We start from the raw sequence: 14,807 nt of genomic DNA, 5'->3' as shown, positions 1-14,807 counted from the left end.
GGCACTGGGGCCGGTAAGAAGGAGAGCGACGTCCACGAGTGTGCCACGGAGGCCGTGAAGGCTCCGAACCAAGTCCAAGGTTCCTCCTCCAAGCGCCGATCGGCGCCGAACAAAGCGCTGCTACTGATAACGGGTAAGTGGGGTTGGGGGGGGGCTAGTGGCTATCCATTCCGGCTGACGAGGCATTCCTTTCGTCTGTGTCGTTGCAGGTCCCGAAATACAGGGCTCGGACAGTGGCATTTCGTTGCACTCGCGGGAGGATCTGAAATCGAGGAGCAACTTTTTGAACCTCGGCATCCAGCGGGCCGCGGCGCTCGGGCTGGCCGGCGACAAGCAGCAGGCGGACTCGACGAAGGTCCTGGCACTGCCCCAGGACCTGCACGATCTGCCGTTCGACATGCCCAAGCTGCGGCGACGGCGGGCCCATCTACAGCAGGTACGTCGAAGTTTAGCTACTGAACATTTGATGGATGGATCTGAAAATATGAGTATATTTGGAATCACTCTTTTGGGAATTTATTTTGGGTTTAGAGAGCAAAATTGTGACGATTAAGGGACATTTTGATGTAATCTCGTAGACTGGTGACTATAGGTGAATTTTATCACCGCGAAAACAAGTAAAGTTGAAGTTGGAAGTTTGAAGTTTTCAGTTTTTCATACCAATTTTCTTCGATTTACTCGGTAATAAAGCAACTAGAGTAGATGTTGTTATTTATGAGCAATATTACGTGATTTTTATGTTTTCACATTAAAAATGCAAAATTAAGCCTGAGAAACGTAGGGTGGTAAATTCACAAGACATTAGGCTGAGCTTTCTCAGCTTTTAAGATGGCAAAAAACCTCGAAGTAAACTAACCGATGAAGAACCAATTATATTGCAAAACTATTCGACCAAAGTGAAGCTGTAATCAATGAAACAATCAAAGGTTATGAAAACGAAGGTCGCGTTCATCATATTAAAGCTCGTGGGCGCAAGAAATCAACACCAAAACGAGTTAATAAACGTATACTGAATATCTCCTTCACAAACCCATTTCTGTTTTAAATATACGACAAAATCAGAATAGAATGTATACAAATCTGGCTTTGTTTTCACAAAACTTCAACACCTAACTAAGGCCAACTTTAAAAAAGACTTGTACTTTACTATCGATAAACTACTTTGAAGTGATGATTTTTTTGTATGGCTCAACTCAACTATCATTACGAAAAGTTGAAATTTTCTGTTGTATCAGGTCTAAATCAATATTAGGAAACAAATGACTACGGCATCATGTTCTGGCGATGCATAGTTTCCATGAAACCTACAAGTTGGTGGCCTTTCTTGGTCATAGTGGCCAAAACTTGATGAAAGCATTCAGTCTTATTGGTGCAGATTCGCAGGATAGTACAGCAATCCACAAGCCAGAAGTACTCATGGATGATCCTAACAAGCTTTTACGCTATTAACATCGTTGTCCAAGCATTGAGCAGATGTGACTATCTATGAACCTTGGAGAATCAGAATAAACTAATCAAAATACAAACTGAGTCTGCAAAATTAATTTGGACAAAAATAATACCTGAGGATTGTAGAAAGGACCGCGTGACAAAATCGCGATCTTTGGCAATATTGTCTGGGTGGAATGCTATGCATTACGGATACTAAACTTGTTTTCGTGTAGATGGAATTTTCTTGTTCCTAAATATGTACATTTTTCTTCTGTAACAATAATCCCTGAATCCAGCAACACTTTCATTTACATATCTTACACAATGTTTTTGATTGATTTTTTAATGGATAAAGTAAATGTTTTATCCTCGTACTTCGTAAAATCATTTAGGTTCTCTTTACTAATCCTCTTTTTGGATTTCCACTGTACAATCCGCTCTCCTTTCGCGCAGGAACCGTGCACATCCGGTAGTGTAACGTCGGTGGACGTCGGTGATTTACCCTTCGACATGCCGAAGCTACGCCGACGGCTGCGATTGTCACAGAACCAGCAGCAGCAATTGCAGCAACAGCAGCAGCAACAGCAGCAGCAGCAGCAGCAGCAGCAGCAGCAGCAACTGCAGCAACCATTCCCGAGTATACCGTCCAGCTCGGGGGTTAAAGGGCTGCTCCAGACGAGCACCGAATCCAGTGGGCTGTCGCAAGCCTCGTCCAGTCTGTCGATGCGAGACTCCGACAACAAGTTTGCGATGGCTGGTGGCGGTGGTGGTAAGTATCGTGTCCCGGCAGTGCAGTCTCGACTCGTTTCCTCGATTGCGGTTTTGGTGGGATGTGATATTTCAATCACCCAACACGTTCGGGCGCCACTCGACGCCATGATACGCTTTCGGTGTACATTCATTTTAATAATTAATTTGCAGTTGAGGGACATATCAAGTAACATCGATTTCATCTTGTAACGTACGTGTCCTGGGGGGACGGCTAGCAGGACAACGACGACGCGCACAGGGACGACTGTTGTTCCGGGCGTGGCACTGTTGGTTAGTCACTGTAATGACCATTTCATTGATGCCGTAGATTAAAATCGATGATGTACGTGGGGCACGGGCTGGGCCGTGCGGGGTAAGCACGGAGCGCCACACATTTGCACACATTAAATATGCGATTCGTGCATCATTAGAGAACGGGCCGGTGATTTATGGCGGCCGGCTATAGGTGGCACCTGTGTCACCCGAGCGAATCCATTGATTTCCTTTGTGTAGCTGAGTAGTCCTTTTTGATGGTCAAAAAGAGAGCTCTACTTTGATGTATCCATTCTCTGAACGGTTTGCTTTGAAGTTTTCTTCTGTGTATAGGCCGAGCACAGGAGTGACTATAGAATACCAAAGGTTGCAAAATATTTCAGAACATTGTTGTTAGTGTCATATTTATATGAAAATGGCCCAACGACCCGCCAAGGCCTAAATGAGTCGACATGTAACATAACATTGGATTGACCAACGAACAAAGACCACGAGTTGCCACAACTGGAGTCCTAAATTATTTGCAAATCGCTATATCGTAAAAGTCCCATGCGTAGCGTTGAAGGTCCTTAATATAGCCGGCTTTGTTATGGTTATATAGGGCGATCCATCAAGTGTTTGGATTTTAAACTACCGATTATTTGACTTTGGAAATTGTAAACATTTAGTAAAAACTTTGACATTTACGAAATGGGGCGCTATAGGCGTGCAGAATATTGGAAAATATTGAAAACTTATTGCCAAAGTAGGGAGTCTTCCACTCAAACTGTACGAAATTTGAAGAGATCATTTAATTTAAGCTCATTCCCACGTCGGTGGTTACGTAAGCATAATAAAATAAGCATAATTGTCGTATTTGGGCCTCGGAAAACCCACACGTCGTGCAAGAGAAGCCAATGCACACTGAGTGAGAGATTGTTTGGTGCGGATTTCGGTCTAACGGCATCATCGTCCCATTTTTCTTCGAAAATTAAGAAGGAGCCACCGTAACCGTCGATGGCGTAACGCTACCGAGACATTTTGGCTGATTGATTCTTCGGCGAAATTGAAGCAGAGAACTTAGTCGACATTTGGTTGCATCAAATCTTAAGTAGCGCTAGGAAGTTGAGCAGAACACCAATAAGTATACAACATTGTCCTGTTGTCCATTGAGTTGTGTAGAGAGATAAGACCCAGTAACTGCGAACCCGGTTGGCTACTACAGAAGTGGAGCTGGACACTAGACTGCTACAGAAATACGAAAATGGATACCAGATCACCATCCAGCTTCAATCAACTCCATCACGAATCAACTAACCTTCGGTACCCATTCTAGGCTTGAGAAACCCCATGCTGGCTTAGGGTTAATAACGGCTGACATCGATTTTGTCGATCTATGCGATGCGATAGTTGAAAGTTATCGCATTACGACGACTACTCCTTATCCAGGCGTCCGAATAATAACAAAGAAAGTCCGAGTAAGGACTGTCCGTAGTTTTTACATATATTGTATGCTTATAATGAGCCACCGGGGCAGTAAATTTGAGTCTATCTCACTTAACATTACAATGGTGACAGTGCATCCAATCACAATCCAATGCCATGCCCAAATACTTCCATGAGTTTTGTGATGCCGAATGCTGAGAGTGGCATATGCATTACAAAAGTTAATAGAACTCCACCATTGACCAACCGGAGTTGTATCACGTTGTGGCACGAGCCCCATTGTAGAAACTACCGGACACCGGCGGACACAAGTCTCGGAAACTTAATTAAAGTTCGTCGGCACATCTCTCGGAGACTCGTTTTTTGCGTTCGACCGAACGCTGCTTAATGATACACGGACTGCGGACAGTCCAATGTCCTACCGAACCATTGTCGTCCTACCGTACACTTCCGGACCACCCCCAACCCCCCGGGGTTCCGATCTATAAATTATGCATTCGAATCGAACGTATCGAACTGACCACGGAGGATCCCCCCTTTGGACGCAAGTTTCCGAACACGTTGTAGGATTTAGTTCACCACGTAGTGGTGTGTATCCCGCTGATACGTGCCTCGGAAGTTGAGCCGAGCCGAGAGGGTGACCAAGATTTGACAGGCGCACACGAAAAATGACCAATGCTCAATTGGGTGTGCGAAGTCGTGCGGTCCGGCGGCCACGGCGGGGTCCACGTCGGCCGGTGTGTGTCCAGGAACGCCCGTTACGGTAAACAATCGTTTAGCACATTGTTTGCAGACATGTTTCGCTGACACGCTGCCCGGTTGTTTCGGGTTTCGGGGTCGACGGGGCTACTTCAGCTCCTGGTTCACGGGTGACAACTGCACAAGTTTTGCGGTTTCTACGCCCCGCATTGGGGGGGTCCGTGGTCCGGTACCGGGTCAGGCGCACTAAACGCGTGGGGTGTTGTGAGTGAAAAATGTTGTAAACATTATCGTCCCATGTCCGCCAACGTCGCGCAGAAGCCACTGCGAAGGCTTAATTCCCGTTCGTTCGTTTTCCAACATTTCCATTTCCGCTTTTTTTTCTCGGGGGCAGTTTTACGTCCCTTCTTCGCGTACACACGCGTACGCGTAGAGAAGCTAGTGGCGTAACATGTGTCACGGCCCAGGTCTGGTAGGACCACCACTCGTACTCGCCAGTAATTGCTGCCCCACGGACAAGCAACTGTTAATGTTTAATGTATCGCTCCGGTCACGGAGCAGAGGGTTCCGGCCCGGCCAGTAGAGCCAGCCCATGCCACGGCGGCGTCTGGATGCGCGAAATTTAAATCACACAATCGACCAACGTCAGCCACATGTGTGTGGCGAATAAATAATGAATTAATCAGTTAGAAAGTAATTGGTGTGTCGTTGTGACGGCGACGGCGGTTATCAGCGGGCAGAATCCGGAGGCCAAAAAAGACGTTTCTGGATTCCGCTCACGTTCGCGGAAAATTTGCAGGCGACGGCGGCGGCCCTTCGTTGCAACCGATGGGGATGTCAAACAATAACAATCAGCATTGCCGATGCCCGGCGCGGTAATGGCACGGTGAGCTGTGGAGCGTGCCGGGCCTGGCATTGGGCGATTGGGTCGTCGCGTGTGGGTCGTCGTTCTAGTTCAGATCGGATCGGAGAGCCGAGAGAGAACACAATCGTACGGATTATGCTAACCGAAGCATTAACAAGACAATGAAGCTCCATTATGGGACGCGATTGCATCATTAACAGCGGTCCGAGCGGCACTTTTGACCGCGAACATCGACAACCCATTCCGAGAGCTACCGACATAATGACGTATTATCTGAATCAAACGCTACCACACGACACATCTGCAACGGGTTTTAATTGATTGTAATGACTGCTAATGGTGGGCATTGCCTGTCTGACACTCCATTTCAGGATTCTTTAAGCAGAGCCTCACATTAAACTTGAACGACTGTGGTAGCCGACCGGCGAAGAAGTTCGGCACGCTCGACCTCGGCCTGAATCTGGGTGCCAACCGGCCAAACGTCGATCTGATCGACGCTTCCATTCCTCTGGACCGGCAAGGGTAAGTATTTCCATTCGCACAAAGGACAGGCGCGTCAGACTTATCTTCCCTTATCATTCCCCAACAACAGCTGGTACCACGGGTCGATTAGCCGGATCGATGCGGAGAAAATTCTTCGCCCACTGTCGGAGGGGAGCTTTCTGGTGCGCAACAGTGAATCGACCCGACAGGACTACTCGCTGACGCTGAAGTAAGTACTGGCCACAAAACAGAGCCACCTGCCATTCTAACCTTGTCCATCCGTTTTTTTTTTCCTGTTGCTTTCCAGGAGCGCCAAAGGTTTTATGCACATGCGGATCCAGCGGGACACCGACTCGGGCCAGTTCATCCTGGGCCAGTTCAGCCGACCGTTCCCGACGATACCGGACATGATACGGCACTTTTGCCTGAACCGGCTGCCGGTGCGCGGTGCCGAACACATGTGTCTTCTGGAGCCGGTGATTGCGCAGATTCTTTGAACGAGCTGCTGCTGGATCCTGCCCCAGTTTTCCCAAAACCAAACCAAAGTCCTGTGAGGTAGTGCCTAAGTGGCGTGCCGGTGCGCTAGGCGAATCGCGGGTGGCACAGCCGCCGCCGTTCCGTTCCGTCAGTCGGAAGCAGCTAGAAAGCTGCTCGTTTCTAGCATTAGCCGAGAAAAACTGGTCAGTGCCCCGAAGAAGAATAAACGCAACAAAGCCGCACCACGCGCAGTAGGAGCCATCCCTTTTGAGACGCAAACCAGTAGAAAGTAAACGATAGGCGGCTGGAGAAGGTCGCGAGAGGCAGCGTTACTAGAAACCACCACCATGTTTAACTTCAGACACGTAACTTCCTATGTACAGAGAGGTAGTAGCCCTAGTAGGTTCGCGGAAGGCTTGGTTTGTAGCAGGTTTTCGTCTTACATTGTGTTTTCTCTTTGTGACAATAATTGTTATGTTCAGCAAATCAACGAAGCGAAGCGAAGGTTCACGGCAGGTGGTCATGGGATATCATGGATTGAACTCACGCCTGACAACAACGGGATCCGTCTACCGGTTCCGTAACGGCTTTGCTGGGGTCAGGATCAGAAGTGGGGCGTGGATCAAAGAAACCATTTTGAACATAAAATATGTAAGCAGGCATCGGCCTGCGCAGGCGTTGTCGTTTCAAATGTTGTGATATCTACGGTATGGGTTATGTTGAAGACATTTGCTGGTTTCCTTCCCATTTCATGCGTAACGTCTGTGCGTTTTTCTAGCTCTAGCGAGTGAGTTTAAAAGGGGAAAAGGGCCAGGAAATGAGAAGAGTGCATCGGGGTGCGCCGAGTGGTGCATCACTGAAATGGTTTCGGATCGGGAAGAAAGAGTGAAACAGCGAAGCGAAGTACTACAGTTAGAGAGCACACTTGTGGGACGAATGTGCAAGAAATCTGTATGCCAAAATAGAACTCACTGTGAACGACACCTAGGTTTGTATAGTCGAAAGAGTAACTTTGTTTCCTACCCCCGGTCATACGGTGAACTTTCGTAGGACGTAGTGCGTACTTTCTTTTACGTGATTCACTTTAGATTTCCTAAGTCCTCTGAAGAGTGCAATATTTAGTTATTTAGGTAGCGGCGGCGTTAATGATCCATTCGATCCAATCGGTTGCTAGAAGTTGCGTTGTTGAGGAGCATCGCCTCGCGCCCGTAGCCAAAACAAGACAGTAGAGATACGGTTTGGTTTTAGTGATTGCTGCCTGCGTAGAGTGGTGCAGGTTTCCAGAGTCTCGTTTGTATTATTTGTGAATGTCGCACAAAACTGCTATCTAGAGTCAATCACACTCATCTGCATCATCATGAGCTAGAGGTCGGGAGCTACTGGTGCTGGTACTTATGTTCCTTCTTACCGAATTGTTTCCGTTTTCCCACAGCATCACGAATATCTCCCGTCGAGGGACAGCAACAATTTGTACTCCAACCTATATTAACCAGTAGTTTAAAAAGGGCAGTGCATTGCGTGTATTATTTATGGTATCATTGAACCATTTCGGTGACAAAGTACGAGTAAAATACGTTCATAATACAGAAACACTCACGGAAACACTCATACACATATTAACAATCACGTAGTGATGAAAAAGGCTATTATAGACAGTGACAAATATATTATGAGAATATTTAAACATTTAAGATTCGTGTTCTGCGTTTATTCTGTTGATCCTGCTTAGACATCCAGAAATATGTTTCCCTTAAGCGACTTTCAATTTAAAATCAACTTAAGTAATATAGCTTAATCGAGAGGAATCATACAGTTGCGTTTTTCTATTTGAAGTTATTACATGAAACCGGGTTTCCTGGCCATGTTGGGGTGCATTGAGCTCAAAACGGGATGAAGGTTTATGGTCGTCAAAATAATTAACCTCCACTTGTTCTCACGAACGGTCGTCACAGTTTAAACCGGATGGAGGTCCATGGTTGTCAAAATAACTAAAGTCCGATTGGTAAGAATTTTACGACTGCGTCGCCAAGTACCCGAAGCCGCTAGGATTTATGATTTCTGCTTCCAGTCATAAGTGTAAGCAGCGCATGGCTTAGCACAACGCTCTGGCATAAGGTGGTGTAATGTTGTGGCCCTTCATTTCTAATCATCGACAGACTCCAAACGAAAGCAATAAATTAACAAGTGGAACAGAGTCGTAAAGCCATTCGGCGAGATGCTGTAAGAGTTTTATTTATTTTGAGTTGATTTCTAAACGTCTCCTTCGGAGGAAAATGACACATTTCCGTGCGCCATCCATTCACTTCATTATTTGGGGTTCTTGTGTGGTTTTGTGGTACGACAGTTTCTCAGTGTTAACCATGACCATTTATGAACATTTTTTCACTTATTGTACCCGCAATTTTAAAACAATATGAAAAACTTTATTAATGCTTCAAATGCTTCAAACTTTATTTAAACTTTTCAAATGCTTCGCTGCAAGAAGTTTCCTACGCGCATTTCACGCAAGACGTATCACTGTTGCACACAACAGCGCACGCTAACAGTGGTATAAGTGGTATAATACCAACGGATATAATTTGAATTCAACCGGTGCGGTTTGCTATTTCTTTTTGAACTGAAACAGTTTTACAGCTAGATTGTCTCTTTTACGGATCAACAACAGATTTGTGAAAGATTTGAACAAACGGGAAGCACGTTTGAGCGAAAATGATTGAGCTTCTGAACCGTGGGCTGAATTCTTCTTCGATATTAACAATAATTAACAGTTCGCGTGTATATTGCTTCGTTTGAGAAATTCGATAAGATTTTTGCGTGTGCTGTAGCCGTCGGGTACATAGATGTAGATGGTGATTCGTGTATTTATAGCATATTTTTTGGTCAAAGTTGAATTTATTTATCAACGTCATCTGCATCAAGAGCAACACAATCAATCCTGCGTTGCTTGATCATTTCAGTCCCACTTTTGTGGAGTGATTTATTGTTTGCCTCAAAATATTATATGTACATGTGTCTCAGTGCTAACCTTTTCATTCGAGCGAAATTTCTTACCGGTAAGCATTATCTTGAAGTCTATGAGCAGCCAGTAGTCGCTGGGAGCCAAATCTGTCTGTGTCTGTGTCTGTCTGTGTTGGACTGTTGGACTTAATTCTATCGACATAAAAAAATTAAATCATGGAAGATGGTTTTCCTCCATCGCACGAACGCCTTATCCCTGGCTTGCTTGGTTGTCGGATCATGATGGTTTGCCGTGGTTTGTTGCTGATGGTTTTGTCTTATTGTTAATCTTGTTGTTTTCGTGTTCATGTTTTGTTTTTGTGTTGTGTTATACTATTCAGAAGGCCTTTTCAAACATAGTTGTTGGAAGCTCCAGAATCCTTTGGACGAAGTAGTCAGGGCTCCATATGATATGTTTGTATGATGAGATTATAAGTTAAATTTTTGTTGCTTTATTTTGGCGTGTAATTTGTTGAAGACCGATGGGGATGATGCCGTCGGCGTAGATGTAGCTTATAATTGTTTTCAAAAGTTGTTGGATTAACGATTCCACGTTTATGAGAAAAAAAACATTGGGAACTTGCTCCTTATCGCTTTCGAGGCACATTTTAACGGATATAGTATTTCCGATCAGCACTTGGTCATGTCTGTCTGTTAGCAAGTTGACGATCAAAGTCAATTTGATGTCCTTCCTTTCAAGTCAAGTCCTTTGAAAGCCCACAATGGTTTCTCATGATGTAGAATAATTCTAGAAGAATAGAATAGAATAACTACAGGGTGGCCCATTTGGCGCTCTTTTTTTGAACTTCCAATTACTTCATGTTTAAAACGTCAAACTTCATTCTGCAAATTGTAATCATTTAGTATACACTTTGAAATTGACGAAATGATACGTTTTACGCTTGAAGAAAGCTGGGAAATATTAAAAATTTATTTCCAAAGTGATAGGTCGTCAAATCATTCGTCAAAAGCACATTTCATTGAAGCTCATTCTTGCCTCGGTGGCTATGTTAATAAGCAGTATTGCGGTTTGGAAAACCCACAAATCGTGCAAGAGAAGCCAATGCATCCACATTAAGTGACTGTTTAGTGCGGATTTTGGCTGATTGGTTTTTCGGTTAAATTGAAGCTGAGAACTTGGACGGCGTTTGGTGTCAACAGAGCGGCGCTACGTGCCATACAGCGTCAGCCAAAATCGATATTTATGTTATGTGAACAAACCAGCAACTATTGACAACCTCAAGCCCTAAATTCAAGTTGCTATTTCCAAAATAGGACCAGAAACAATAAAAAACGTACTCAAAAATAGGTCGACCGAATGGGCCACTGCCAAACCAATTGTGGTAGACATTTGACCAAAATTGTTTTACATAAATAAAAATTTAAGAATCAACCTTTCAAATAAAAGTTCAAGCATCGAAAAGTATTAAGCCGTTTTTATTTTATAACCAAATGGAAAAAAGAATTCGGGCTGGGCCACCCTGTATAAATAGAACCCGTAGAAACGCAGGAACCACTTGCTGAGAATGTTCAATAATTCATTTGGATTTATGTCAAAATTTCACCCACAATTTTATGACCTTGTCACAAAACGTGACGCAACCCCTAAACTAATCAGTTTCGAACATCTCAGATACTAGCGTTCCCGTTTAATGCCCTTTGGGTTACACAGGACACTTGTTTGTCCCTTAAGCTACTGTGTGGTTGCTTTTGTTTCACGCTAAATTAAAACCGATTTTCAATGCTGCGGTCCCGGCAACGCATGAAAGGGAAAGCAGAACCCTCAACATGAGAGGAAATTTGTCTTCTGTGTTTTCCTTTGATGGACCTTCAGCCGCGCTTGGTTCCATAGTGCGCACTTGCTGAGGAATGCGAAGAAGGTTTCAAAATCTTATTTCAATTTTAGTACTACGATATTACGGTTTAAAGTATGAAAAACAGTTTCGAAACAATTACGTCAACCAGACAGAGAGAAAATTTTAATTTGAATATAAATTGTTTCAGGCTGTTCATCAATTCTTGGCCTGGCCTGATCAAAGACCGGAGCTTGGGAGGTTATCCATTACAGCAAATTGTGGTGTAAATGTGTCTGACGGCGTACGGTGACCTAAGCCCAGCGACGAAGAAAGCGCAAACCCTCGTCATCATAAACGTCATCGCGGCTCTCGGCAAGGACGGGTTTGCGTTCCAAGACCCATGAATAAAGCGACAAACAGCTAGCAGCTAAGCAACCGAGGTACTTGACTTCATGTGTGGCCATATGTCTCATGATCTCCTGCGCTCTGTGGCCCGGATTCTCTCACGCGTTGTATTTAACGCATATTAGTCCGTAAACAGTTGAAGAATTTTCAAGAGTACTGGGTTCGGCGATCTGTAACAACGGAAGGATTTTTCCGCAACTGAAGATACCAAAGGTGACAAAATCACATTTAATTTTTTCGCACGATTTTGTGCATTTGTTAAAATAAATATTTTTAGCATTTTCTAATTTCTATAGTGTGCTGCCTGCGAACATAAGATGTGAGCAAATAATTTCCGCAACCCAAATGCTACTTAATAATTCTTCAAACTTCAGTTGAATACGATTATCACGACAGATTACTTAAGCTAATGGGATAAGTTAATTTGTATCATCACTAAACATTGTGAAACGAACAAACTACCCTTCTAAGTAGTGGTTGGTTACTTACTTGGTTGTAATGCAAGGCACAAAGTAGCGATGTTTTTTTTCAACTCAACAGTTTTCATCAATTTTTTTCAATCGTTAACAAAACCGTTGGCGTTCGTTCGTTCGTTGTTCGAAGTTCGAAATCGTCGAGCGAACAACAGAGATCAACAAGTAGATGATTTTCGACTCACAAGAAAAGATTTATTAAGTGCTGATTTGAATCGGGCAGCGTTTTGATACGATTGCAGCACTGATTGCTGCTTGCATCCTAGTACAACAACGAAAAATACAACCAAATTTTTGACCAACCTAATGAGAAACTTTATTGTTTTTGCTATTTCGTTTTTCTTCCTTTCCCCAGTGGACAAGGAGCATCGAGCATGATGTCGGCAGTGGACTCGTAACGGAACGGTTATCCTCACAGTGACTGGCAGGTTACTGGAGGGCTGGAGCGCGGTGGATCGTTGACGCCGACCCTTCCGCCGATTCCACCTCAAAGATTCTCCGCCACTTGCTTCCCAGAGATCGCCGGTGCTGGCGCCATCTCGATGTTTGCCTCGAACAAGGCCCTCTCGACGCGCCGCCGTCTCAGCAACGTGACGTCGTGACCCGCGTCGAGCACGATCGGAAGCCGCCGGCGCTCCCCTCGCAGGACATCATCACGCATTGCAAGTGCCTGTACATCCGCTGTCGGCAGAAGCGGTCCGGCGTGTTCAACCGGAAGCTGGACCTCAAGCGGACCCGCAGCACGTCCTCGATAGACGTCGTCCGGGAGGTGTTTCCCGAGCTGCTCAGCGTACATAGCAGCACCCTGTTCCCGTCTCCCGCGGATCTACACCGGAATTGTAGATCGGTTTCTACAATCAGTAGATCGCGGATACACCGGCATCGGTTTGACGAACAGCGTGAGGACATCACCTTTACTGGAGATATGGCTGACTGGTTGGTGCCAGCTGTGTGATAGAACTGTTCATTGTAGTGTTTCTCCTTAAGACTCTTGGGCTGTATTTATTTCCTAAATAAAATTCCTGAGTTTTCCTGAAAACCGCAAAAACCGTCGTTAGAATTTTCTTTATTTCCACTGGAATTGAAAAGAAATTGGCCAGCGAAAGAAATGAGGGAAGAAAGTAAGGTAAGACCCGTAAGCCGTAAGACAGGTAAGACTCAATGCAAAAAAAAAGTTTCCGTCGGAAGCTTCAGGAAAATCATTTGAGAAAACGCTACTTGCGCTTTTCTTCTCGACCTGACGCAAAGGTATTCACATGCTCCGCCACTTCTTAACCATTCCAGCGTGCGGTCATATTTTAAAATAGGAAAATACCGCTCCAAAAAACTTGGCCAAAACTTTGCCAATCGACCTGAAAAATTCGGTTTTGTGGAGCAGCAAAAACACTTGGGGAGTCGTCAAAAAATATTTTTGGCAATATTTCAGCGTTCAGCGATTACCAAATATTTGGGTTTTCCGGTCCCACTATGCGAGTCACTGGTGCTACCTACCAGTTGCTCCTGTTCCCCTTGTCTAATTTCGAATTTTTGGGGTTTCAGATTTTTTCAAAAATTGCTCATATTTTAAGTTATTTTTGGAATGGTGCTACCTTCTTCGATCTCTACCGGTACGCTTCCGCTCTCATCCAATACGCTATCGCACCAATTTGCGATCAACATCTGAGTACCAATCTCGACGGGGAAGCAAAGAGAACAGCTAGATCTCCTTCTAATCTGGCAAAATTGGGCTGGTAGCTGTACCAATATTGCAAATGTCTGTGCTGGTAGCCTGTTGCAAATGTCGCTGAAATCGGTCCTCTTTCGAGAGGATCGAGAGGAGTCTGACACAGTTCCTTGACTACCTGCATGCCATACCATGCCATAATGCAAAATGCTAATTTTCGGCGACAATTCTTATTTTCCATCAAATATATCATACAACAAAAACAATGCAAATGGTGCAAAACATTGGTTTTCCAAAGTAAATTCCCAATCATGTAACGATGGCTCTTGTGTTTTATTAATTTAATAATTTTGTGTTTTATTTATTGACTAACAGCGAATGCTAATTTCATTTGAAACAGCAATTGTTTGAATTTGAAGGCCATACCTCACAGTTTGATTTTAGTGCGAGGCAACAATGCATCTTGACCTCAAAATTTATTGTTCAAAATGGTGGCTTAGAATATAATGCCCAAACATTTGGCTAAGCAAAAAGGGGAAAAAATACCTATCTTTTGAAAGCAAATAAGGGCTCAAATCCACAAAAAACTTATATGTATTGATTAATCTTATTTAGAGTGTACGAAAAAGTCTACGAGAAGTGGTAATGCGTATCAATATTGTGCGAAAAGAAGTAACTTTTCAAACAACTCAGAACTTCTTACGTTTGAAAAATATTGGACCATTGTAAAACAAAACCTCAGAACATCGATAGGAAAAGTCGATGATTTCAAAATTTAATATAAAGTTTCTAAACAAGTGATCAGTGATTCGGTGCTGTTAATAAGTTTAAATATCGAGAATTTGCCTATGGGAAGATTAAACCAAAGTTGCATGATGCAAATTACTAAATTACCTCTTCTCAAGAAGCATTATTCCTAGTTTAATAATAATTTGCTTTGAATTTTTATCGTCAGTTTTTCTTAGCTGAGTTATACTCTGCCCATGCCTTGGCTTGACGGTTGAGCTCGCTGTGTCACCGCATTCCGATTAGCAGGGTGTCGCAATCCTTTTCCGGTCTACCGCGTTTTG

General features: G+C 44.1%; 1 protein-coding gene across 1 annotated transcript in view; it reads left to right on the top strand.

Moving 5' to 3' along the window:
* LOC128278814 (uncharacterized) overlaps nt 1-8,004 on the top strand; it is a 47,373-nt gene extending 39,369 nt beyond the window's left edge. The window contains exons 2-7 of the mRNA XM_053017541.1: nt 210-436; nt 1,885-1,985; nt 2,082-2,194; nt 5,815-5,965; nt 6,036-6,155; nt 6,234-8,004. Of these exons, the coding sequence (XP_052873501.1) occupies nt 210-436; nt 1,885-1,985; nt 2,082-2,194; nt 5,815-5,965; nt 6,036-6,155; nt 6,234-6,423 (902 nt within the window). The 3' untranslated portion in view covers nt 6,424-8,004. The remainder of the gene's footprint in view (nt 1-209; nt 437-1,884; nt 1,986-2,081; nt 2,195-5,814; nt 5,966-6,035; nt 6,156-6,233) is intronic.
* Nucleotides 8,005-14,807: the final 6,803 nt, after the last annotated feature.

This window comes from Anopheles cruzii, chromosome 2 (assembly GCF_943734635.1).
Source record: "Anopheles cruzii chromosome 2, idAnoCruzAS_RS32_06, whole genome shotgun sequence".
Taxonomy (NCBI): Eukaryota; Metazoa; Arthropoda; class Insecta; order Diptera; family Culicidae; genus Anopheles; species Anopheles cruzii.
This window is presented reverse-complemented; position numbering and strand designations above follow the sequence as displayed.